Source organism: Lolium perenne, chromosome 3 (assembly GCF_019359855.2).
Source record: "Lolium perenne isolate Kyuss_39 chromosome 3, Kyuss_2.0, whole genome shotgun sequence".
NCBI classification, from domain to species: domain Eukaryota; kingdom Viridiplantae; phylum Streptophyta; class Magnoliopsida; order Poales; family Poaceae; genus Lolium; species Lolium perenne.
This window is the reverse complement of record NC_067246.2, coordinates 201,718,746-201,745,948: the sequence shown is the minus strand read 5'-3', so window position 1 is coordinate 201,745,948 and position 27,203 is coordinate 201,718,746. Positions and strand designations below refer to the sequence as shown.

The window sequence follows — 27,203 nt, the reverse complement described above, 5'->3', positions numbered from 1 at the left end:
AGAGCTCACCGGAGTTCGTCAATCGCCAGAGGCGATTCTCCACGAGATCCAGAGCGGAGGCGATTCGCCAGGAGAGGAAGAGAAGGGGAAAACCACGCGGACAGATCGATAGATCTGCACGCGGCGGTCCCGATTTGGTAGGTGGCTATGGCAGAGGAGCACGGAGCTGGACGGAGCGCGGTGGCGGCCATGGCGGCGACGCCATCGCCACAGGCGTCGCGGGAGTATTAGGGTTAGAGACGAACGAGTGAGAGAGGGCCGAGTGAGTGAGTGAGGTGGGCCGTTCGGCGCCACCGACCCATAAGGGACAAGCCTTAATGGGCTGTCCCTGGGCCTTAGTTAAATGGGCTGGCCCAATAGGGGTCAGGGGGCATTTTGGTCTTTTAACAATTTAGAAAAGGCTAGAATTTCACCAATTTTTAATAAATAAAATACAACTCTAAAAATCCATTAAAAATTGGATTAATGAATGAAAAATAAATCTTAACAAGAATAAAATATGAAATAGAATTTATGAAACAAATTCAAAATTATGAATTTTAAGAATTTAAATAATAACTTGGAATTTTAAACTATTATTTCCTTGTATTTAAAATTCAAGGAAAATCTCAAATAAGTTCAAATACTTATTTTCAAACATTTCAAAATGAAATTCTACTATTCCAAGTCATTTCTATTAAAAAGGGTATTTTTCCAAGAAAAATACTATATTCCTTTATTTCCAAAAACTATAGAGATAACTCTATGATTTCAAATTATTTTTTGGAATGATTAAGGGAATCACCAAGTAAAGTAGTTTTACTTTGAAGTATGTTACTGTATGTGAATTAAAATGGTTTATACTTTTAAATCAATTGCAAGTTACTGTCAAAGACATAAATCTTAAACGCAACCCTAAATTGCTATAACTCAGCGGGGTAAAGGGATTCAACATAAAATAATACATCCATGATTGCATTATTTGGATTTTATAACATTGTCCTTACCGGACAATGATGCTTCTTACAGAACCCGAGGTCCAGGTTCCATCAACTGCATTGAACTGCACTATCTCGCAGTCCACAGGCAAGTTCACCCTTGCTCATGTCAACTTGATTATTTTCTACTACTTTAATGCAAAGCTATATACTTATCATTCCTGCATCGCAAATAAAATGTTACTTTCCAACTATGAATATGACTATGTGGTTGGCAATGGAACCATGGTATGTGTTGATATGGTGGAGGTTCCATTGCATGGGTTATATCACCCTAGGATTAATCAATGCCGTCCAGTGATTCTAGCGCCGTACAAACCGCGTTGACCATGAGATCTATAATGGATCTAGGGAAGCCAGCCGTATCTTTTCCCTTATGCACGCCAACGGATTGGTAGAGCCGGTGGGGTGTTGGAGGCACTGCCGCAATAGGTTGGGATATCCTTTTAAATCCCCATCCATTAGTGATGTTAAGCTCTACCATCTATGAGGGATTGTCCGGAGTACACCGTGAGTAAAGCCGTATTATCGGGGGAAGTCTACTGGGGGTGTACGGTTGGACAAAAGGGTGGGTTTGCAGTCGCGGAGAAGGCGGTGTGGGCTTGGATCTTTATACCTGGCCTCACACCAAAGGAAGTGTGAACGGGGGCAAGTCCCTGCGGATGGCAAAAAGGGTGAGATCTCTTGTGGGAAAAGTAACGCACCTCTGCAGAGTGTATCAAATTGTGGCTGTCACTCCCTGTTCCGGGAAGGGAACTGCGAACACGGCAGGAAAGGAACTCCACGAAGTTCTAGTCAACCTGTGAAGACTGACGGGCATAGTTTTCATAATAAAAGCAACCTTTTGAAGAAATGATTTCAAAACATGCATTGACCTGCGATTTCCTGATCAATGGTCGTAGCTAGTGCATCAAACACCTTTTTACTCTTTTAGAACTTGCTGAGTACCCCTGTACTCACTTTCTTTCGACACCCTTGCTAGACTGTGATCCGGAAGTGGAGGCCATCAACGATGGAGCACCAGAAGGAAGTTACGAGCTGGTCTACGAAGAACCTGATCTTACTGGCGGAGTGGAAGGAGTAGACTATGGGATAGTCTACGGACCAGATGACACGGAGGTGGAGGAGTAGTGACATACCCCAGCATCATAGAGCCGAGCAACGTAGAACTTACCTAAATAAGTTGTTGAGCTCTCTTTATATTTGTTATGAGTTGTAATCGTACTTAAGTAGTATCTTAGGGTGTTCTCATAGGACCTGTGAGAATACCAACTTGTTAAGACAATGTGTGTAATAAAGTATGGAGTGTTATGACCTGCAATGTTTCTGTTGTACCACTCTGAGGGATATGGCAAATTGTGAAGAAGTCCCTTCACAAAGATCATATCAACGACTTGTATACTACAACATGCAGTGGTATGCAGGGTCACCGCAAGGGAAACGGCCACAAAGTAAAGGTCAAGCTCAAGCTCAACCTCAAGTTGAAGATAGGTCACTTCCCAAGAAGAATCAAGATATTGTTCCCCAAGAAAAGAAATCAATAAAGAAGAAAAAGGGGAACACTTGCTACTTATGTTGTGAGAAGGGGCACTTTGCTTCTTCTTGCTTAGGTGGTACCTGATACGTCTCCGACGTATCGATAATTTCTTATGTTCCATGCCACATTATTGATGTTATCTACATGTTTTATGCACACTTTATGTCATATTCGTGCATTTTCTGGAACTAACCTATTAACAAGATGCCGAGAGGCCAGTTCCTGTTTTCTGCTGTTTTTGGTTCCAGAAAGGCTGTTCGGGCAATATTCTCGGAATTGGACGAAATCAACGCCAAACCTCCTATTTTCTCCGGAAGGCTCCAGAACACCGAAGAAGAGTCGGAGAGGGGCCAGGGGGCCACCACACCACATGGTGGCGCGGGCCAGGCCTAGGCCGCGCCGGCCTAGGGTGTGGCGCCCCCAGGTGCCCCCTGCGCCGCCTCTTCGCCTATAAAACCCCTTTCGACCTAAAAACGCAGTACAAATTGACGAAACTCCAGAAAGACTCCAGGGGCGCCGCCGCCATCGCGAAACTCCAATTCGGGGGACAGAACTCTGTTTCGGCACCCTGCCGGGACGGGGAATTGCCCCCGGAGCCATCTCCACCGCCGTCTTCACCGCCATCGCTGCCTCCATGATGAGGAGGGAGTAATCCACCCCCGAGGCTGAGGGCTCCGCTGTAGCTATGTGGTTCATCTCTCTCCCATGTACCTCAATACAATAATCTCATGAGCTGCTTTACATGATTGAGATTCATATGAGTTTTGTATCACTACTATCTATGTGCTACTCTAGCAATGTTATTAAAGTAGTCTTATTCCTCCTGCACGTGTGTAAAGGTGACAGTGTGTGCACCGTGTTAGTACTTGGTATATGCTATGATCATGATCTCTTGTAGATTGCGAAGTTAATTATTGCTATGATAATATTGATGTGATCTATTCCTCCTACATATGCATGAAGGTGACAGTGTGCATGCTATGTTAGTACTTGGTTTAGTCTGTTGATCTATCTTACACTACAAGGTTACTAAAACATGAGCATTATTGTGGAGCTTGTTAACTCCGGCATTGAGGGTTCGTGTAATCCTACGCAATGTGTTCATCATCCAACAAAAGTGTAGAGTATGCATTTATCTGTTCTGTTATGTGATCAATGTTGAGAGTGTCCACTAGTGAAAGTGTAATCCCTAGGTCTTGTTCCTAAATACTGCTGCGTTACTACTGCTTGTTTATCTTTTTTCTTTGCGTTACTACTGCTGCAATACTACCACCATCAACTACACGCCCGCAAGCTATTTTCTGGCACCGTTGCTACTGCTCATATATATTAATACCACCTATATTTCACTATCTCTTCGCCGAACTAGTGCACCTATTAGGTGTGTTGGGGACACAAGAGACTTCTTGCTCTGTGGTTGCAGGGTTGCATGAGAGGGATATCTTTGACCTCTTCCTCCCTGAGTTCGATAAACCTTGGGTGATCCACTTAAGGGAAAACTTGCTGCTGTTCTACAAACCTCTGCTCTTGGAGGCCCAACACATCTACTGAGGAAAAGGAGGGGGAAGTAGACATCAAGCTATTTTCCGCGCCGTTGCCGGGGACCAGAAAGCTACACAACAGGAATTTCCTCCCTCGCCAACCACGCGCCAGTCCTGGACAGCATCAAGTATTTTCTGGCGCCGTTGCCGGGGAGGAAAGGTAAAAGGTACTCACACTCCGGACCTCGGCTACCAAGCTATTTTCCGCCATTGTAAGTACTCGAAGCTATTTCCTTTAGATCCTGCAATTGCAACTTTTTGTTTCTTGTTTACACTAGTTAGGCATAATGGAAAACAACAAAAAAATTGGTGAGCTTTTTAATCTATTTCCTAATTTAGAATTGTTTAATGCGAAAATTAAAAAACCTATGGAACCTTATTTGCATGATAGTAGTGATGTTATTAGTATGAATGCAATTACTGCTAATACTATGGATAAGTCTAAGCTTGGGGAAGCTAGTTTATATAAAGATAATCTTTTTTGCTCCTCAGCTTTGGAAGAAATATTTTGCTCTGATAATGCTTTATCTCCCATATGCGATGATTCTAATGATGCTTCTGATATTTTAATTCCACCTGCTGAAAGTATTCCGTATAAAATACCTATGAAAATTATTGAACGTGTTATGGACAACCACTATAAAGGGGATGGAACTGTCCATCCTAGAGATCATTTACTGTTTTTGCACGAATTATGCGGGTTATTCAAGTGTGCAGGTATCTCTATGGATGAAGTGAGGAAGAAGCTATTCTCTGTTTCGCTGTCTGGTAAAGCGGCGCATTGGTATAAATTGTTGGAGAATAGACATTCTCTTGGTTGGGAGGAAATTGCATCTCTCTTTTATTCTAAATTTTATCCTCCTCATGAAGTGCATATTGATAGGAATTATATTTATAACTTTTATCCTCGTGATGGAGAGAGTATTTCTCAAGCGTGGGGGAGACTGAAGTCACTAATGCTCAAATGTCCCATTCATGAGCTCCCCCGTAATGTTATTGTTAATAATTTTTATGCGAGGCTTTCAGGACAACACAAGGACTATCTGGACGCGTGTTCGGAGGGATCTTTCACAAGCAAGGAGGTTGAAGCTAGGTGGGATCTTCTTGATCGGATTGAGGACAACGCTGAAGGATGGGAGAACGACAAAGGTAAAGAGTCAGGTATAAATTATGATTATGAATGCATTGAAGCTTTTATGGATACCGATAAATTTCGAAATATGAGTGCTACTTATGGTCTTGACTCTCAAGTTGCTGCAAATCTTTATAAAGCCTTTGCTTCTCATTTTGAATTGCCTAAAAAGAATTTTGATAAGTATCATGAACCTTTTAAAGAGGCTTGCATGAAGAATGAAATCGTTGTTAATTATTGCAATAAGCATGCTCAAACTCCTAAGAATGCTATTTCCTATAAGCATGTTAATTTTTGTGGAATGCATAGACCTTGTGGAATTAATCAAGTCAAAGATGAATATTGCATCCATCATATTAATGAAAAAACTAGAAAGTGGCTTAGGGCTCTAGATGATCTTGGTAAAAAAGTTTGTGCCCTCTATCCTTTTATTTGTGAAGTTTGCCATGAAGTGGGTCATTTTAATTTTCAATGCTCCTCCCATGATAATTTGAACCCAATGAGTGCTGCAAATTTGTATTGTGATGATGAAATTACTCCTAATCAGCATGATGAACTTACTTTATTTTTGGGGTGTGAAGAACTGTCGAGAAAAATCTCTTTGTTACATATGAGTGATCTTGATATTGATGATGTCCTGCATGGGTGTTTTTCTTATTGCATTGATAATAGCCATACAAATACTTACATACAAAATATTTTAGAAGATGACACCTTGCCAAAATATGATAGGACCGCCATGTATTTTGAACTAATTAATGAAAAGGAGGAATCCTCCCAAGTTTCTTCTATTGTTTCTAAAAGTAAATCAGGTTATGTGGACAAGCCACCCTTCAAGCCTCTTCCTCCTAAAGAAGGAAATGAGGAGAAGGAAGAGAAGAAGAAGAAGAAGAAGGGAACGAAGAAGAAGAAGAGGAAGAAGAAGGAGAATAAAAAGAAAGAGGTAACGGCGTATCCCCGCGTGAATGAGATAACGCTAAGTAACCGTAAGTATGTTGCTCCTAATGATTATTGTGATAATGAATCTAAATATGATGATCTTCCTATGCCCTTTACATACATTAGAGATCATGATTTGAATGAGCACACTACTTTTGATATTGCAAATCTCTGGGAAACTAATTCTGAAAATGATGATGATAATAATTGCCATAGTGTCAGTGCTATCCATGCTTCCTCCCATAATGATATAGAAAGCTCTAAGCTTGGGGAAGAGGTGTTTGAAAATCCTTTTGCTACTGATTATTATGTGTTTGATACATCTCCTTCTAATAACAACGATGGTATGGTCATAGATAAACCGACTGTGAAAGATAACTATTCTATTTCTTATGATGACACTGTGCCTCCGATCTTTGATGATTATTATAAAGAATGCTATGATATAGGTTATAACTACCCTTATGAAACTTGTCATAGTCATGATTGGATTACCAAAAACAATTCTTTTAATATGCAACTTGTTTACCATGTTCAAATTCTTGATAATAATCTTGCTCCAATTACTATTAATGAGAATAACTCTTCTTATGCTAAAATTAATGATACTTCTATGCATATGAACCATGATAAGAATGTTTTAAGTGATGGGTATATTGTGGATTTCATCAATGATGCTACTGAAAGTTATTATGAGAGAGGGAAATATGGTTATATGCATCTTAATAATATTAAGTTTCCCCTCTTTATGTTGAGAATCTTGAAGTTACTCGTGTTTTATCCTCTTATGCTTGTCACTTTGTTCTTCATGAATTCATTCATGTACAAGATTCCTATTCATAGGAAGCATGTTAGACTTAAATTTGTTTTGAATTTGCCTCTTGAAGCTCTCTTTTGCTTCGAATACTATTTCCTGCGAGTGGATCATTAAAATTGCTGAGCCCATCTTAATGGCTATAAAGAAAAAAACTTCTTGGGAGATAACCCATGTGTTATTTTGCTACAGTACTTTGTTTTATATTTGTGTCTTGGAAGTTGTTTACTACTGTAGCAACCTATCCTTATCTTAGTTTGGTGTTTTGTTGTGCCAAGTGAAGCCTCTAATCGAAGGTTGATACTAGATTTGGATTTCTGCGCAGAAACAGATTTCTATCTGTCACGAATCTGGGCTGTTTTCTCTGTAGAAAAATCAGAAAATATGCCAATTTACGTGCGTGTTCCTCAGATATGTACGCAACTTTCATTAGTTTTGAGTTTTCTGATCTGAGCAACGGAAATATTTATTAGAAATTCGTCTTTACGGACTGTTCTGTTTTGACAGATTCTGCCTTTTATTTCGCATTGCTTCTTTCGCTGTGTTGGGTGGATTTCTTTGTTCCATTACCTTCCAGTAGCTTTGAGCAATGTCCAGAAGTGTTAAGAATGATTGTGTCACCTCTGAACATGTGAGTTTTTGATTATGTACTAACCCCTCTAATGAAGTTTATGAGAAGTTTGGTGTGAAGGAAGTTTTCAAGGGTCAAGAGAGGAGGATGATATACTATGATCAAGAAGAGTGAAAGCTCTAAGCTTGGGGATGCCCCGGTGGTTCACCCCTGCATATATCAAGAAGACTCAAGCATCTAAGCTTGGGGATGCCCAAGGCATCCCCTTCTTCATCGACAAATTATCAGGTTCCTTCTCTTGAAACTATATTTTTATTCGGTCACATCTTATGTGCTTTACTTGGAGCGTCTGTTTGTTTTTGTTTTTGTTTGTGTTTGAATAAATTGGATTACATCATGCTTGTGTGGGAGAGAGACACGCTCCGCTGTTGCATATGAACACATGTGTTCTTAGCTTTTAGTATTCATGGCGAAGTTTCTTCTTCGTTAAATTGTTATATGGTTGGAATTGGAAAATGATACATGTAGTAATTGCTATTAATGTCTTGGGTAATGTGATACTTGGCAATTGTTGTGCTCATGATTAAGCTCTTGCATCATATGCTTTGCACCCATTAATGAAGAAATACATAGAGCATGCTAAAATTTGGTTTGCATATTTGGTTTCTCTAAGGTCTAGATAATTTCTAGTATTGAGTATGAACAACAAGGAAAACGGTGTAGAGTCTTATAATGTTTTTAATATGTCTTTTATGTGAGTTTTGCTGCACCGGTTCATCCTTGTGTTTGTTTCAAATAAGCCTTGCTAGCCTAAACCTTGTATCGAGAGGGAATACTTCTCATGCATCCAAAACACTTGAGCCAACCACTATGCCATTTGTGTCCACCATACCTACCTACTACATGGTATTTTCCGCCATTCCAAAGTAAATTGCTTGAGTGCTACCTTTAAAATTCCATCATTCACCTTTGCAATATATAGCTCATGGGACAAATAGCTTAAAAACTATTGTGGTATTGAATATGTAATTATGCACTTTATCTCTTATTAAGTTGCTTGTTGTGCGATAACCATGTTCACTGGGGACGCCATCAACTATTCATTGTTGAATTTCATGTGAGTTGCTATGCATGTTCGTCTTGTCTGAAGTAAGAGCGATCTACCACCTTATGGTTAAGCATGCATATTGTTAGAGAAGAACATTGGGCCGCTAACTAAAGCCATGATCCATGGTGGAAGTTTCAGTTTTGGACATATATCCTCAATCTCAAATGAGAAAATTATTAATTGTTGTTACATGCTTATGCATAAAAGAGGAGTCCATTATCTGTTGTCTATGTTGTCCCGGTATGGATGTCTAAGTTGAAGAATAATCAATAGCGAGAAATCCAATGCGAGCTTTCTCCTTAGACCTTTGTACAGGCGGCATAGAGGTACCCCTTTGTGACACTTGGTTAAAACATGTGCATTGTGATGATCCGGTAGTCCAAGCTAATTAGGACAAGGTGCGGGCACTATTAGTACACTATGCATGAGGCTTGCAACTTGTAAGATATAATTTACATGATACATATGCTTTATTACTACCGTTGACAAAATTGTTTCATGTTTTCAAAATCAAAGCTCTAGCACAAATATAGCAATCGATGCTTTTCCTCTATGGAGGACAATTCTTTTACTTTCAATGTTGAGTCAGTTCACCTATTTCTCTCCACCTCAAGAAGCAAACACTTGTGTGAACTGTGCATTGATTCCTACATACTTGCTTATTGCACTTATTATATTACTCTATGTTGACAATATCCATGAGATATACATGTTACAAGTTGAAAGCAACCGCTGAAACTTAATCTTCCTTTGTGTTGCTTCAATGCCTTTACTTTGAATTATTGCTTTATGAGTTAACTCTTATGCAAGACTTATTGATGCTTGTCTTGAAGTGCTATTCATGAAAAGTCTTTGCTATATGATTCACTTGTTTACTCATGTCATATACATTGTTTTGATTGCTGCATTCACTACATATGCTTTACAAATAGTATGATCAAGATTATGATGGCATGTCACTCCAGAAATTATCTGTGTTATCGTTTTACCTGCTCGGGACGAGCAGAACTAAGCTTGGGGATGCTGATACGTCTCCGACGTATCGATAATTTCTTATGTTCCATGCCACATTATTGATGTTATCTACATGTTTTATGCACACTTTATGTCATATTCGTGCATTTTCTGGAACTAACCTATTAACAAGATGCCGAGAGGCCAGTTCCTGTTTTCTGCTGTTTTTGGTTCCAGAAAGGCTGTTCGGGCAATATTCTCGGAATTGGACGAAATCAACGCCAAACCTCCTATTTTCTCCGGAAGGCTCCAGAACACCGAAGAAGAGTCGGAGAGGGGCCAGGGGGCCACCACACCACATGGCGGCGCGGGCCAGGCCTAGGCCGCGCCGGCCTAGGGTGTGGCGCCCTGTGTGCCCCCTGCGCCGCCTCTTCGCCTATAAAACCCCTTTCGACCTAAAAACGCGGTACAAATTGACGAAACTCCAGAAAGACTCCAGGCGCCGCCGCCATCGCGAAACTCCACCCGGGGACAACTCTGTTTCGGCACCCTGCCGAGACGGGGAATTGCCCCCGGAGCCATCTCCACCGCCGTCTTCACCGCCATCGCTGCCTCCATGATGAGGAGGGAGTAATCCACCCCCGAGGCTGAGGGCTCCGCTGTAGCTATGTGGTTCATCTCTCTCCCATGTACCTCAATACAATAATCTCATGAGCTGCTTTACATGATTGAGATTCATATGAGTTTTGTATCACTACTATCTATGTGCTACTCTAGCAATGTTATTAAAGTAGTCTTATTCCTCCTGCACGTGTGTAAAGGTGACAGTGTGTGCACCGTGTTAGTACTTGGTATATGCTATGATCATGATCTCTTGTAGATTGCGAAGTTAATTATTGCTATGATAATATTGATGTGATCTATTCCTCCTACATATGCATGAAGGTGACAGTGTGCATGCTATGTTAGTACTTGGTTTAGTCTGTTGATCTATCTTACACTACAAGGTTACTAAAACATGAGCATTATTGTGGAGCTTGTTAACTCCGGCATTGAGGGTTCGTGTAATCCTACGCAATGTGTTCATCATCCAACAAAAGTGTAGAGTATGCATTTATCTGTTCTGTTATGTGATCAATGTCGAGAGTGTCCACTAGTGAAAGTGTAATCCCTAGGCCTTGTTCCTAAATACTGCTGCGTTACTACTGCTTGTTTACTGTTTTACTGCGTTACTACTGCTGCAATACTACCACCATCAACTACACGCCCGCAAGCTAATTTCTGGCACCGTTGCTACTGCTCATATATATTAATACCACCTATATTTCACTATCTCTTCGCCGAACTAGTGCACCTATTAGGTGTGTTGGGGACACAAGAGACTTCTTGCTCTGTGGTTGCAGGGTTGCATGAGAGGGATATCTTTGACCTCTTCCTCCCTGAGTTCGATAAACCTTGGGTGATCCACTTAAGGGAAAACTTGCTGCTGTTCTACAAACCTCTGCTCTTGGAGGCCCAACACTGTCTACAGGAAAAGGAGGGGGAAGTAGACATCAGTACCTTATCTAACCCTATAATTGTTGATGATGATTATTCTCTAATGAAGGATAAGGATGGCAATGTATTTGCTAAGTTTGCTGGAACTCAAAGTGGTCTCAAGAAAAGGACCATTTGGGTTGCCAAGCCTATTGTGACTAACCTCTTAGGACCCAACTTGGTTGGGGACCAACAAGCTCAAATTTGATCAATAGGTGCATGTGGAGGGCATTGGAGACTTGGCTACTTCATGAAGAATTAAGGGATCTTCATATATTATATTTAGACCAAGCCAAGTCGTATGGATTATCATCTATATCTTATATCCAATGTTCCTCTTTGCGGTAACTTATACTTCAACTCATCATATTTATTGTAAGTGACTTGCCCCCTTTGCATATTTGGTTTTGTACCAAATATGTGTATGTGTTGTGTCTTACTTACCTATCTTGTGCATTCAAGTATGTTTGTTTGACTCTTCATATACTTGTGTATTGTTGTGAGCCTAATGCATCTTGATGACATCTTATTTGGCTCTCTTTGAGTGATTAATGGAACATCCCATTGATACGTCTCAAACGTATCTATAATTTCTGATGTACCATGCTAGTTTTATGACAATACCTACATGTTTTGCTCACACTTTATAATGTTTTTATGCATTTTCCGGAACTAACCTATTAACAAGATGCCGAAGTGCCAGTTCCTGTTTTCTGCTGTTTTTGGTTCCAGAAAGGCTGTTCGGGCAATATTCTCGGAATTCGACGAAACAAAGGCCAAACATCATATTTCACCGAGACGGACCAGGACACCGAAGGGGACCCGGAGAGGAGGCCCAGGTCCCCAAGACCATAGGGCCGCGCGGGTGGGCCCCTGGCCGCGCCGGCCTATGGGGAGGGCGCCCTGGTGCCCCTCCAACGCCGCCTCTTCACCTATATAATCTCTCGGGACGTAAAAACCCTATACCAATTGACGAAACTCCAGAAAGACTCCAGGGGCGCCGCCGCCATCGCAAAACTCCGTTTCGGGGGACATAAGTCTCTGTTCCGGCACGCCGCCGGGACGGGGAATTTCACCCGGAGTCATCTCCATCGACACCACCGCCATCTTCATCGCCATTGCTGTCTGATGTCTACGGGAGCTTCTATTCTTGTAGACAGTGTTGGGTCTCCAAGAGCAGAGGTTTGTAGAACAGCAGCAAGTTTCCCTTAAGTGGATCACCCAAGGTTTATCGATCTCAGGGAGGAAGAGGTCAAAGATATCCCTCTCATGCAACCCTGCAACCACAAAGCAAGAAGTCTCTTGTGTCCCCAACACACCTAATAGGTGCACTAGTTCGGCGAAGAGATAGTGAAATACAGGTGGTATGAATAAATATGAGCAGTAGCAATAGCGCAAGAAAAGTGCTTTGCTGTCCAGGACTGGCGTATGGTTGATGGTGGTAATATTGCGGACAGTACAGATGCAGTAGAACAGTAAACAAGCAGCGATAGCAGTATTTAGGAACAAGGCCTAGGGATCATACTTTCACTAGTGGACACTCTCAACATTGATCACATAACAGAATAAATAGATAGATGCTAGACTCTACACTCTCTTATTGGATGATGAACACCACTAATTGCGTAGGGCTACAAGAACCCTCAATGCCGGAGTTAACAAGCTCCACAATATTCAATGTTCATATTTAAATAACCTTAGAGTGCAAGATAGATCAACACAACCAAACCAAGTACTAACATAGCATGCACACTGTGACCATCACACTATGAAAGGAGGAATAGATCACATCAATACCATCATAGTAATAGTTAACTTCATAATCTACAAGAGATCACAATCATAGCATAAACCAAGTACTTCATGATGCACACACTGTCAACATTACATCATGGAGGAGGAATAGACTACTTTAATAACATCACTAGAGTAGCACATAGATGAATTGTGATACAAAACTCATATGAATCTCAATCATGTAAGGCAGCTCATGAGATCATTGTATTGAAGTACATAGGAGAGAGATTAACCACATAGCTACCGGTACAGCCCCGAGCCTCGATGGAGAACTACTCCCTCCTCATGGGAGACAACAACGGTGATGAAGATGGCGGTGGTGATGGCAGCGGTGTCGATGGAGAAGCCTTCCGGGGGCACTTCCCCGTCCCGGCGGCGTGCCGGAACAGAGACTCCTGCCCCCCGGATCTTGGCTTCGCGATGGCGGCGGCTCTGGAAGGTTTCTCGTACCGTGGCTTTTCCGTATCGAAGATTTAGGTCAGGGACCTTTTTATAGGCGAAGAGGCGGCGTCAGAAGGTCAACGAGGCGACGACACACTAGGGGGGCGCGGGCCCCCCCTTGGCCGCGCTGGCCTACCATCTGGTGGGCCTGTGGCCCCCTCTGGCCTCTCTCGGGTGTTCTGGAAGCTTCACGTGATCCTAAGATGCTGGGCGTTGATTTCGTCCGATTCCGAGAATATTTCCTTACTAGGATTTCTGAAACCAAAAACAGCAGAAAACAGCAACTGGCCCTTCGGCATCTCGTCAATAGGTTAGTTCCGGAAAACGCATAAATATGACATAAAGTATGCATAAAACATGTAGATATCATCAATAATGTGGCATGGAACATAAGAAATTATCGATACGTCGGAGACGTATCAGCATCCCCAAGCTTAGTTTGCTCGTCGTCCAGGCGGTAAACGATAACAAAGATAATTTCTGGAGTGACATGCCATCATAACTTTGATCATACTATTGTAAGCATATGTAATGAATGCAGTGATCAAAGCAATGGTAAATGACATGAGTAAACAACTGAATCATAAAGCAAAGACTTTTCATGAATAGTACTTTCAAGACAAGCATCAATAAGTCTTGCATAAGAGTTAACTCATAAAGCAATAAATTCATAGTAAAGGCATTGAAGCAACACAAAGGAAGATTAAGTTTCAGCGGTTGCTTTCAACTTGTAACATGTATATCTCATGGATAATCGTCAATGCAAAGTAATATAACAAATGCAATATGCAAGTATGTAGGAATCAATGCACAGTTCACACAAGTGTTTGCTTCTTGAGGTGGAGAGAGATAGGTGAACTGACTCAACATAAAAGTAAAAGAATGGCCCTTCGCAGAGGGAAGCATCGATTGCTATATTTGTGCTAGAGCTTCGGTTTTGAAAACAAGAAACAATTTTGTCAACGGTAGTAATAGAGCATATGTATCATGTAAATTATATCCTACAAGTTGCAAGCCTCATGCATAGTATACTAATAGTGCCCGCACCTTGTCCTAATTAGCTCGGATTACCTGGATTATCATCGCAATACATATGTTTTAACCAAGTGTCACAAAGGGGTACCTCTATGCCGCCTGTACAAAGGTCTAAGGAGAAAGCTCGCATTGGATTTCTCGCTATTGATTATTCTCAACCTAGACATCCATACCGGGACAACATAGACAACAGATAATGGACTCCTCTTTAATGCATAAGCATTCAATAACAATTAATTTTCTCATATGAGATTGAGGATATTTGTCCAAAACTGAAACTTCCACCATGGATCATGGCTTTAGTTAGCGGCCCAATGTTCTTCTCTAACATTATGCATGCTCTAACCATTCTAGCAGTAAATCTCCCTTACTTCAGACAAGACGGACATGCATAGCAACTCACATGATATTCAACAAAGAGTAGTTGATGGCGTCCCCAGGAACATGGTTATCGCACAACAAGCAACTTAATAAGAGATAAAATGCATAAGTACATATTCAATACCACAATAGTTTTTAGGCTATTTGTCCCATGAGCTATATATTGCAAAGATGAAGAATAGAAATTTAAAGGTAGCACTCAAGCAATTTACTTTGGAATGACGGAGAAATACCATGTAGTAGGTAGGTATGGTGGACACAAATGGCATAGTTATTGGCTCAAGGATTTGGATGCATGAGAAGTATTCCCTCTCGATACAAGGCTTTGGCTAGCAAGGTTTATTTGAAACAAACACAAGGATGAAGCGGTGCAGCAAAACTCACATAAAAGACATATTGTAAACATTATAAGACTCTACACCGTCTTCCTTGTTGTTCAAACTCTTACTAGAAATTGTCTAGACCTTAGAGAGACCAATTATGCAAACCAAATTTTAGCAAGCTCTATGTATTTCTTCATTAATAGGTGCAAAGTATATGATGCAAGAGCTTAAAAATGAGCACAACAATTGCCAAGTATCAAATTATTCAAGACATTTTAGCAATTACTACATGTAGCATTTTCTGTTTTCAACCATCTAACAATTAACGAAGCAGTTTCAACCTTCGCCATGAAAATTAAAAGCTAAGAACACATGTGTTCATACGAACCAGCGGAGCGTGTCTCTCTCCCACACAAGCATTTATTCAAACAAAAACAAAAAAAAAAGCACACAGACGCTCCAAGTAAAGTACATAAGATGTGACTGAATAAAAATATAGTTTCAAGAGAAGGAACCTGATAATTTGTCGATGAAGAAGGGGATGCCTTGGGCATCCCCAAGCTTAGACGCTTGAGTCTTCTTGAAATATGCAGGGATGAACCACCGGGGCATCCCCAAGCTTAGAGCTTTCACTCTTCTTGATCATATTGTATCATCCTCCTCTCTTGACCCTTGAAAACTTCCTCCACACCAAACTCAAAACAACTCATTAGAGGGTTAGTGCATAATTAAAAATTCACATGTTCAGAGGTGACACAATCATTCTTAACACTTCTGGACATTTCCCAAAGCTACTGGAAGTTAATGGAACAAAGAAATCCATCCCACATAGCAAAAGAAGCAATGCGAAATAAAAGGCAGAATCTGTCAAAACAGAATAGTCCGTAAAGACGAATTTTATTGAGGCACCAGACTTGCTCAAATGAAAATGCTCAAATTGAATGAAAGTTGCGTACATATCTGAGGATCACTCACGTAAATTGGCATAATTTTCTGAGTTGCCTACAGAGAATTAGGCCCATATTCGTGACAGCAAGAAATCTGTTTCTGCGCAGTAATCCAAATCTAGTATGAACCTTACTATCAAAAACTTTACTTGGCACGACAATGCAACAAAATTAAGATAAGGAGAGGTTGCTACAGTACTAACAACTTCCAAGACACAAATATAAAACAAAGTTACTGTAGCAAAATAAACACATGGGTTATCTCCCAAGAAGTTCTTTCTTTATAGCCATTAAGATGGGCTCAGCAGTTTTAATGATGCACTCGCAAGAAATAGTATTTGAAGCAAAAAGAGAGCATCAAGAGGCAAATTCAAAACATATTTAAGTCTAACATGCTTCCTATGCATAGGAATCTTGTAAATAAACAAGTTCATGAAGAGCAAAGTAACAAGCATAGGAAGATAGAACAAGTGTAGCTTCAAAAATTTCAGCACATAGAGAGGTATTTTAGTAACATGAAAATTTCTACAACCATATTTTCCTCTTTCATAATAACTTTCAGTAGCATCATGAGCAAACTCAACAATATAACTATCACATAAAGCATTCTTATCATGAGTCTCATGCATAAAATTATTACTCTCCACATAAGCACAATCAATTTTATTAGTAATAGTGGGAGCAAATTCAACAAAGTAGCTATCATCAAATATAGGAGGCATATTGTAATCATAATCAAATTTATCCTCCATAACAGGCGGCACCAAAAGACTACTATCATTATAATCATCATAAATAGGAGGCATATCATAATCAACATAAACTTTCTCCTCAATACCCGGAGGGCTAAAGAGATCATTTTCATCAAAACCGACCTCCCCAAGCTTAGAATTTTCCATATCATTAGCAACAATGGTGTTCAAAGTGTTCATACTAATATGTTCCATGGGTTTTTTAATTTTCGGATCAAACCATCCATGTCTTAAATCAGGAAATAGAATAAGAAGCTCATTGTTGTCCATTATGCCTTACTAGTGTAAAACAAGAAACAAAAAGATGCAATTGCAGGATCTAAAGGAAATAGCTTCGAGCACAAACACAATGGCGCCAGAAAAGTACTGTTACCTGGAACCGGAGTATGAATGCCTTTTACCTTTCCTCCCCGGCAACGGCGCCAGAAAAGTGCTTGCTGGCGTGTAGTTGACGAGGGAGGAAATGGTGTAGCTTTCCTTCGTTCCCCGGCAACGGCGCCAGAAAAGTGCTTGATGTCTACGAGAGCTTCTATTCTTGTAGACAGTGTTGGGCCTCCAAGAGCAGAGGTTTGTAGAACAGCAGCAAGTTTCCCTTAAGTGGATCACCCAAGGTTTATCGATCTCAGGGAGGAAGAGGTCAAAGATATCCCTCTCATGCAACCCTGCAACCACAAAGCAAGAAGTCTCTTGTGTCCCCAACACACCTAATAGGTGCACTAGTTCGGCGAAGAGATAGTGAAATACAGGTGGTATGAATAAATATGAGCAGTAGCAACAGCGCAAGAAAAGTGCTTTGCTGTCCAGGACTGGCGTATGGTTGATGGTGGTAATATTGCGGACAGTACAGATGCAGTAGAACAGTAAACAAGCATCGATAGCAGTATTTAGGAACAAGGCCTAGGGATCATACTTTCACTAGTGGACACTCTCAACATTGATCACATAACAGAATAAATAGATAGATGCTAGACTCTACACTCTCTTGTTGGATGATGAACACCACTAATTGCGTAGGGCTACAAGAACCCTCAATGCCGGAGTTAACAAGCTCCACAATATTCAATGTTCATATTTAAATAACCTTAGAGTGCAAGATAGATCAACACAACCAAACCAAGTACTAACATAGAATGCACACTGTGACCATCACACTATGAAAGGAGGAATAGATCACATCAATACCATCATAGTAATAGTTAACTTCATAATCTACAAGAGATCACAATCATAGCATAAACCAAGTACTTCATGATGCACACACTGTCAACATTACATCATGGAGGAGGAATAGACTACTTTAATAACATCACTAGAGTAGCACATAGATGAATTGTGATACAAAACTCATATGAATCTCAATCATGTAAGGCAGCTCATGAGATCATTGTATTGAAGTACATAGGAGAGAGATTAACCACATAGCTACCGGTACAGCCCCGAGCCTCGATGGAGAACTACTCCCTCCTCATGGGAGACAGCAGCGGTGATGAAGATGGCGGTGGTGATGGCAGCGGTGTCGATGGAGAAGCCTTCCGGGGGCACTTCCCTGTCCCGGCGGCGTGCCGGAACAGAGACTCCTGTCCCCCAGATCTTGGCTTCGCGATGGCGGCAGCTCTGGAAGGTTTCTCGTACCGTGGCTTTTCCGTATCGAAGATTTAGGTCAGGGACCTTTTTATAGGCGAAGAGGCGGCGTCAGAAGGTCAACGAGGCGACGACACACTAGGGGGGCGCGGGCCCCCCCTTGGCCGCGCCGACCTACCATCTGGTGGGCCTGTGGCCCCCCTCTGGCCTCTCTCGGGTGTTCTGGAAGCTTCGCGTGATCCTAAGATGCTGGGCGTTGATTTCGTCCGATTCCGAGAATATTTCCTTACTAGGATTTCTGAAACCAAAAACAGCAGAAAACAGCAACTAGCCCTTCGGCATCTCGTCAATAGGTTAGTTCCGAAAAACGCATAAATATGACATAAAGTATGCATAAAACATGTAGATATCATCAATAATGTGGCATGGAACATAAGAAATTATCGATACGTCGGAGACGTATCATTGTCTCCCATGATGAGGAGGGAGTAGTTCTCCCCTGAGGCTGAGGGCTCTACCGGTAGCTATGTGGTTCATCTCTCTCTCCCATGTGATCTTTATGTGATCATGAGCTTTGTATCACTATTAATCTATGAGCTACTCTAGTGATGTTATTAAAGTAGTCTATTCCTCCTCCATGATGTAATATTGACAGTGTGTGCATCATGTAGTACTTGGCGTAGGTTATGATTGTAATCTCTTGTAGATTATGGAGTTAACTATTACTATGATAGTATTGATGCGATCTATTCCCCCTTTCATAGCTATTGTTGACAGTGTGTATGCTATGTTAGTACTCGGTCTAAATTGCAACGGTCTATTATGCACTCTAGAGGTTACTTAAATATGAACTCCGAATGTTGTGGAGCTTGTTTACACCGGCTTGAGGTGTGCTTTTGTAGCCCTACACAATGAATGGTGTTTGTTATCCAACAAGAGAGTGTAGAGTAGTTTTAATTATGTGATCATTGTTGAGAGTGTCCACTAGTGAAAGTATGATCTTTAGGCCTTGTTTCCAAATATTGAATCTCCGTTTATTTACTGTTCTACTGCATGTTTACTTGCTGCCATATTTATTTCAGATTGTTATTACTACTCATATTCATTCATATCACTTGCTACTATCTCTTCGCCGAACTAGTGCACCTATACATCTGACAAGTGTATTAGGTGTGTTGGGGACACAAGAGACTTCTTGTATCTTAATTGCAGGGTTGCTTGAGAGGGATATCTTTGACCTCTACCTCCCTGAGTTCGATAAACCTTGGGTGATTCACTTAAGGGAAACTTGCTGCTGTTCTACAAACCTCTGCTCTTGGAGGCCCAACACTGTCTACAGGAATAGAAGCGTGCGTAGACATCAAGCTATTTTTCTGGCGCCGTTGCCAGGGAGGTAAGGTAAAAGGTACTCACATCCTCTGACTACTAAGCTATCTCCTAGCATTGTTGCCGGTGTGTGAGTGCTCGAAGCTATTTCCTTTAGATCCTGCAATTGCATCTTTTTGTTTCTTGTTTTTATTTTCACTAGTTAGGCTTAATGGAAAACAACAAAAAAATTAGAGATCTTTATGAACTTTATATTGAATTAGGACATGATGTGTTTGAAGAGAGAATTAAAAAACCCATGGATAAAAGACAAAGTTCATGTATGCATTTTACATGCATCAACATCCCCAAGCTTAAGTTATGCTCATCCCGAGCATGAAGGTGATAAAACTAACATAAACTTTGGAGTTTATAATATATAGCTTATAAATAATCATGCAAAGTGTCACAAGGTTTAGTCAATAAAGGATGAAAATAAGTAATATGAACTCATCAAGTGATAGCTCTTACATTCTACATAGCATGCATAAAAGTAAATAGCATCGTAAGAAACATGAATGATAAGTATTATGAATCATAAAGCATGCTTAGAAGAATCCTATAGAATTGTTGGAAGATCCTGTAATTGCATATTTTTGTTTCTTGTTTTTATTTTTACTAGTTAGGCTTAATGGAAAACAACAACAAAATTAGAGATCTTTATGAACTTTATATTGAATTAGAACATGATGTGTTTGAAGAGAGAATTAAAAAACCCATGGATAAAAGACAAAGTTCATGTATGCATTTTACATGCATCAGCATCCCCAAGCTTAAGTTATGCTCATCCCGAGCATGAAGGTGATAAAACTAACATAAACTTTGGAGTTTATAATATATAGCTTATAAATAATCATGCAAAGTGTCACAAAGTTTAGTCAATAAAGAATGAAAATAAGTAATATGAACTCATCAAGTGATAGCTCTTACATTCTACATAACATGCATAAAAGTAAATAGCATCGTAAGAAACATGAATGATAAGTATTATGAATCATAAAGCATGCTTAGAAGAATCCTATAGAATTGTTGGAAGACTATTTATCCTCTCTTTCAGGAATATTTCTTTTGACTCTTGAACACAAGAAAGTAAGCAGGAAATGTATGTGCTAAACCTCCATCAAAATAAAAAGTAGAGAACATAGAAATGTATTTTTCAGTAAGATAGCAATAAGTTTTGCATACGAACTCAAAATATATGAAAATCTATCTACGGTAGTTTTGCCAATTTTTAGATTTTCAAACTGCCAAAGGAAAATATGAAAAATTCAGATTTTAGGTTTTGCAAAAAAATAATTATTTATTTATTCAAGATTATTATTACTTCATTAATTTTGTTTATTAAAATATTATTTGGAATTCGAACAATAAAGAAATGTGACATCGTGACCAAGAGGTTAATAGGATTGATATGATACTAATATCAAAAACGTGTGCGCAAAGTATTTGGAAGCGGGATAGGCATAACTCAGAAGTTAAGTGTGCTAGTGCAAGTAGTTTGAGGACGGGTGACCGATCGGGAAGTTTGACCATCAGTAAGTAATTTGACTAGATATTAAGTATAGTTAGAGAATAAACTGGTCAAATAACTCAAATACTAGAAACTGTGAAAAAAATAGAATGAAAAAAATTAGAAAAATAGAATAAAAAACTCGTGGAGGCCTTTAGTCCCGAATCCCGATTGGTGTTACAAACCGGGACTAAAGATCCTCCATCCCAGCACGCGTCCACAGCTCACGTGGAGGGTCTTTAGTCCTGGTCTGTGGAACAAGCAAGACTAAAAAGGGGGGCTTTAATCCCGATTCCGTAGCCTCGGTTGGAAAACCGAGGCTAAAGACCCTTACCAACCGGGACTAAAGACCCATTTTCTACTAGTGCGCCCTCACCACCGTTAAGGCTGGACACGAGCCGGCTCGAGCCAGGCTCGGTGCGAGCCACACTTTGGCTCGCTGGTTTTTGGCTCGACTCGGGCTGGCTCGTTTGGCAGACGAGCCAAAAAAGTAGGCTCGGCCCGAGCTGCCCACTAGCTCAGTGAAACTCGGTCCAGCTCGCGAGCCAGACGTGGCAAGGTCAATGACAGGTGGGCCCGCCTTTCTCTGGACGCGCAAGAAGAAGCTACAGGCAAGAATGGCTGCGGCGATCCATCGCAAAGCTTCAGGCGAAGAAAGCTACGGCAGTTTGACGGCGATTTCCTTCGGTGCAGAGCTTCGACGGAGCCAGATGTGAGGCAATCTGCGACCACCGCTTGCCGAGGATCTCAGGGACATGCTCTTTCATCGGAGAGTAGAGGTTGGGTTGGCCGGTGAGCATGTTGCCGATGGCACTTGAGAGGGCTCAGCTGATGTGCGGTGGCGTAGATCTAGGCGAAGCAAAGCAGTGGTGGGGTGGGGCGACGCTGGCTAAGGATCAAACTGCGGCGCCGCCGCCGTGTGACCTGTTTTGCGCGTGCGACGATGCAGGAGGCAAATCCATCTGCTCTCCTTCCTAACTGTACGTGCAGAGCGTCTTGGATGGGCCAGGCTGCAAAAGAAGACAACCCAATTTGCACTAAATCAATTCCAAAAATAAAAGGGCGAGCCAAACGAGCTGGACCGAGCCGAGCTGGGCTCGGCCCGAGCTTGCTGCGGTCCAAGAAAATGAACTCGGCTCGATCCAGTGGTCCAGCGGGCCGAGCCAAGCTCGATGCGAGCCGAAGAAAACTCAGGCCGAGCTAAAAGCTCGGCCCGTATGTCCAGCCTTAACCACCGTCACCAGAGACCTGCCAGCCACCTGCCTTGTGTTCTCAAAAAAAAAAAAAGCCACCTGCCTTGTGGATAGTGGAGGGTTGGTTGCTTTTGTCACTCTCTCATGTGTGCCCATTGGGCATATGTTATCTTCGAGTGGTGAGGTTTATGAGGCAGGTATGTTGGTATCTAACTCTGAGTTTCTCTTTGCGAAAGAGGTTTGTGACTTACTCATCAATTTGGAGGTAGCTAGCTCGAGATATGGCAAGAAGAGTTTTTGCATCTTGGAGGGGAAGGCTTGAGAGGGTATACTTAGGAAGGTGAAGAAGTTTATCAGGAGAAAAAAGAAAGAAGAGCGGCGCAAGGAAAGCTTTAGCAGCTGCTTGATAGTGGGACCTGTTTCGGATTGTCGTGTCCGTTAGTGTGGTGGTTTTCTTTGCAGCATTCGCAGATTGAGAGAGTTTGTTGGTTTGTTTAGTCGGTCGAAAGCTTGCTTGCTTTTAGAGCTGTTCTTTTGTGGTTTTGTTGTAAGATTTTCACCGAATTTTTTCATGAATAATTGGGCATTTTTTTAATACTTTTTAAGTAAGAGATTGGCCAAGGAAGAACAGAGGAAGCAGGAATATGCAGTAGTACTAATCATTGACAGTCGTATAGCTATCCACTCTACCGAACCGAGCTGTCAAAATGCAGATCTTGAAATCCGCAAGTTGAGCCACGCATCTCTGTCAATCGAGCAGGAAGAAATACGTTTGTCAATGAAAAAAAGTCAAAGAGATCGCTCATAAATAACACCTGCAATGACCTTCTAGTTCCACTGATCTGAAACTAATATATGTTACTCCGTATACAGGTGAAAGGTCTGTAGAAAGAAACAAAAATCGAAAAAACATGGGTGCATTGCACTATAAACCATACGGCCCGGAGAAAGAACTATTAGAGTAATAGAAGGTGAATGCATACACAGGGAACACATGGAACGCCGCCGGCATGCCTTTGGCGCGTCCTTGAGTCGCGGCGTATCGGAGACGACGACGGCCGTGCGATGCTTGCGGTCGATCACCAAAACGCTCGAAGGGTGGCCAGCGCGGCGAGCGCGCATACCGTGAAGGGGACGGCGGCGAAGCTCCTCCCGTGCATCGGCGGCGCGCTGGAGGGCATGAAGCCGGGGTCCTGCGGGTACATGCGGCCCGGTGGCGAGCCCCCGATCGAGATGTAGCCACCTGGCGGCGGCGGGCAGCCGGTCACGCCAGGGTAGGACGCCGGGGGAGGCGGGCTGTAGTAGTAGTACGGCGGAGGAGGAGGCAGCGCAGGCACCGTGCCAGTCCCGCACTCGGCGCACTTGACGTCTCCGTCAGCCGCAACAGCCGTGGCCGCCGCGACGGCGAGGACTGCCAGTACGACGGTCGCCATTTGCACTGCCGGCTGCCGCATCCTATCCACGATGAGTGTTGGGGCGCTGGCCAACTACCAGAAGGAGCCTACGAGAGAGAGAGAGGTGTCTACCAGCTTGGTAAGAAAGCTCTGCTGGCTGGCCCTCGTCCTCTCGGCCAACCTTCTTATGCTGCTGTCACAGTCCAGATAGTGGTTATCGAAGAATATTAGTTGGGGTTGGCTCCAATGGAAGCAGGTAGTATGCGCCGCTATGCGGTAGGATTACATTGATTGTACAGGTGCATCAAGGGTGGTAGAATCAGTAGCTGATAAAACCCTCCGCTAGCTCGATGGCGACGACCCACCACCATGTGGCGGCCCCTAAATCCGTGGGTCCGCGGGGCAGGTCGGCCACATGAGCGTGCATTATGGAGCTCGAGCTCGATCGGCGGCCACGGACGGGCGACGATCCCTCGCTGGAGCCACCGACGAACGCGGTCGTTGAAACAAGTGCATGTGCGCCTGCGAGCCCAAGTTTGGACTGCCCTGCCGTTCGTGATCGCACGACGAAGCGTCAAGCAATAAGCTACTATACAAGCTCCGTCGTCGGAGTGTGTAGAACGTGGACTCATCATTGGAGTACGACTACGGGGACCTAGGCTAAAAGTTTGCTTTGCCTGTGTGCCAAGTTTGATAAAGTGGGAAGATGAAGAAGCTTCCGATCCGGTGAATGTTGTCCTTGTGTGGACTGGCTGCCATGTGACTGCATGCCACCCAGGATCCTCTGCATTTTGCATGCTGCTATGGAAACTCCTGTTTCACGTCCCAAGCTTGCAACCTATGCAGGTATATACTTTTTTTACATGTAAATTTCAGAAATGTATATTTATTTTTAAATTTACAATCTAAGAAAATATTTTCAGTGAAAATTATATATTAGTAAAAAATATTTTTAGCAAATTTATCTATTTTAAAAATGAGTTCATATAGTATATACGAAATGTTCATGTATTAAATAAAATGCTCATGCTTTTATAAATTTATAATGTTCACAGACGTAACAAAATAATTTTTATCAGCTTTTAGATAAATGTTCATATATTAAAAAACAGAGTTCATATTCATCCAATTACATGTTCATGTGCTTTTAAAAATATCAATGTATTGCAAATAAATAAATAGTGAAATATTTAGAGGGAAATTAAATAAAAAAATCTGTTTCAAAACTGGAAATTATAAGAGGGAGAATAAAGAAAATTAAATAGCGAAAATAAGAACAAGAAACCAAAGTGTACCAAACTTGCTGAGCCATCGTCAAACTTGTGCACTGCATCCATAACTGACACAATGTACATACGCAACGGGTGTCAAATACAAAGAATTACTCCATTGGTATGTGGTTTATATGACACATGGTCACAATTTAACCTAGTGATACCAATTTCATGTCACACAAAGCATATTTTAATTTCCACTGACAGTTATTCTTTCGCTCTTTTCTCCTAATTGCACTTTACATTTTTTTTAAATAATTCCAAAGAAAGCCCTCCAAATTTAGATCTCTAACTATTACAGCAATAACAAATCCTGAGAGGTATTACCCAAATTCCTTTCAAATGAAAAGCCAGTCAATAATTTGGGCGCTGACTAACGAATACTCTGATTCAAATTAACATTTCCGAGGAGAGAAGTCAAGCCGAACTGACAAGTAGTTAAGGAGTTAAAAAGTATTCGAGTTGGAACAAAGATAGATAAGGTTGAGGATGAAGTGTGGGTTCTAGCAAGTAGGTTTAAACGAAAGGGTCAATGATTCTCCAGGGGACAACATTGAATGATAGGATCAGAATGTCACATGTAGAAGCCAGCTAAGTGGTCCCTAATGCAAAATCAATGGAAATTCCTTCAGTTTATCACAAAAAAGGCATAGCAAAGGCCAGAGAGTGGAGAGCACCGTCGATGCATTACATGTTTGGCACGTACGGAGTACTGAATTGCCAACCGCTCTCTGAAAATATCAATGTATCATGCCATAACCAAGAGTATTTGTACAAGTATGTGCATGAAAAAAGTATACATCTACAATGGAGAGGCGCTTGATGGAATGCTTGAAGAAGAAAAATGATCTAGCATCTAGCACCTACACAAGAGCCTAGCTTTTTTCTTTTGAAACTCATATATTAAGGTCAGCAAGCCGCCTCATTAAAAATCTTCCAGCCTCTTCGGTACCCTGGAAGGAAAAGAGTGCGTCTGAAACTTGCTGCCTGTGAAATAAAGTATTGTTACATCATTGTGAACAACGTCACGCCATTCATGACAAAAAGCAAAATAAAACTAGGGGGATCGCAGTCCCAAAAAGTAGAAATATTTGTATCAAAGCAAACTCTAGCTAACTCATGAGCTACACTATTTGCCTCACGAAAACAATGCTTCATAGTAATCTGGCCAATTCTACTAGCAGTGATGAAACAGTCCGCTAAGGTAACAGTGTAGGGGCTCCAGATTTGCACTTCTCCATTAAAAGCTTGAACCAGTTTCATGGAATCTGATTCTATAGTCACAGGAGAGCAACCAATCCTCTCAACTAGATGGAGGCCATGTAGTAATGCAGCAGCTTCAGCAGATGTTGCATCACCAAGATTTTGCATCAAGGAACTTGATCCCGCAATGGCTTCATCCTTATATTTGCGGATAATCACACCTGCAGCGCCAGATCCATTTGGAAAATAACAAGCATCAATATTCAGTTTGTAGACATTTGGTTGTGGCTTGTTCCAAATCACTTTCTTTGGTTCAACATTTTTATAAGCACCACAGTAATTTAATTTAAGGGCTTGAATAGAGAAAGCAGTTTGGGTCGGATAAGCAATCTTTTCGCCCTTCACAAACTCCCTTCTTTGCCACCATATGTACCATGCCCCAACACAAATTAACTCATTCAGTTCTGTTATATCATTACCGCCTTGCACAAGGTTTTGGTTTCTCAAAATTCCTTCGAGAACAACTGAGCCCGAGCGGTCCAATAAAGCTGAGTTAATAACATCAGTTAGCTCCAGAGAATGCCAGATTTCCTTCGCTCTTCTGCATGAAAAAATTAAATGTAGAATGTCCTCAGGGCCTTGAGAGCAAACTGGACACTGTGGTGATACAAGAATATGTCTGTCTGCTAGGATTGCCAGGCCAGGGATTGTACCATGAAGGGCCTTCCATACAAATATTTTGATTTTGCTTGGTATTTTCAGTTTCCAAAGAATGTCCCAAACTGGATTCAGAGATGCTGGTCCTTGTTCATCCGCTCTATTTAACCTTCCCCCATTACAGTGATTCCATTCTGAATAATAAGCAGACTTTACCGAAAAGGAATAGGACTTTGTTAGG

The 27,203-nt window shown here is 41.6% G+C and overlaps 1 protein-coding gene across 1 annotated transcript; it reads right to left on the bottom strand.

Annotated features, from left to right (window-relative positions):
- Window positions 1-23,239: 23,239 nt before the first annotated feature.
- LOC127343107 (uncharacterized) lies at window positions 23,240-24,133 on the bottom strand. The gene has a single exon (XM_051369192.1). It carries the CDS (start codon window positions 23,886-23,888, stop codon window positions 23,514-23,516), a length of 375 nt encoding a protein of 124 aa, XP_051225152.1. The 5' UTR covers window positions 23,889-24,133; the 3' UTR covers window positions 23,240-23,513.
- Window positions 24,134-27,203: the final 3,070 nt, after the last annotated feature.

What these genes read in the sequence shown, in the direction of transcription:
- LOC127343107 (XM_051369192.1), bottom strand. Translation starts at nt 23,888, where the DNA reads ATGCGGCAGCCGGCAGTGCAAATGGCGACCGTCGTACTGGCAGTCCTC.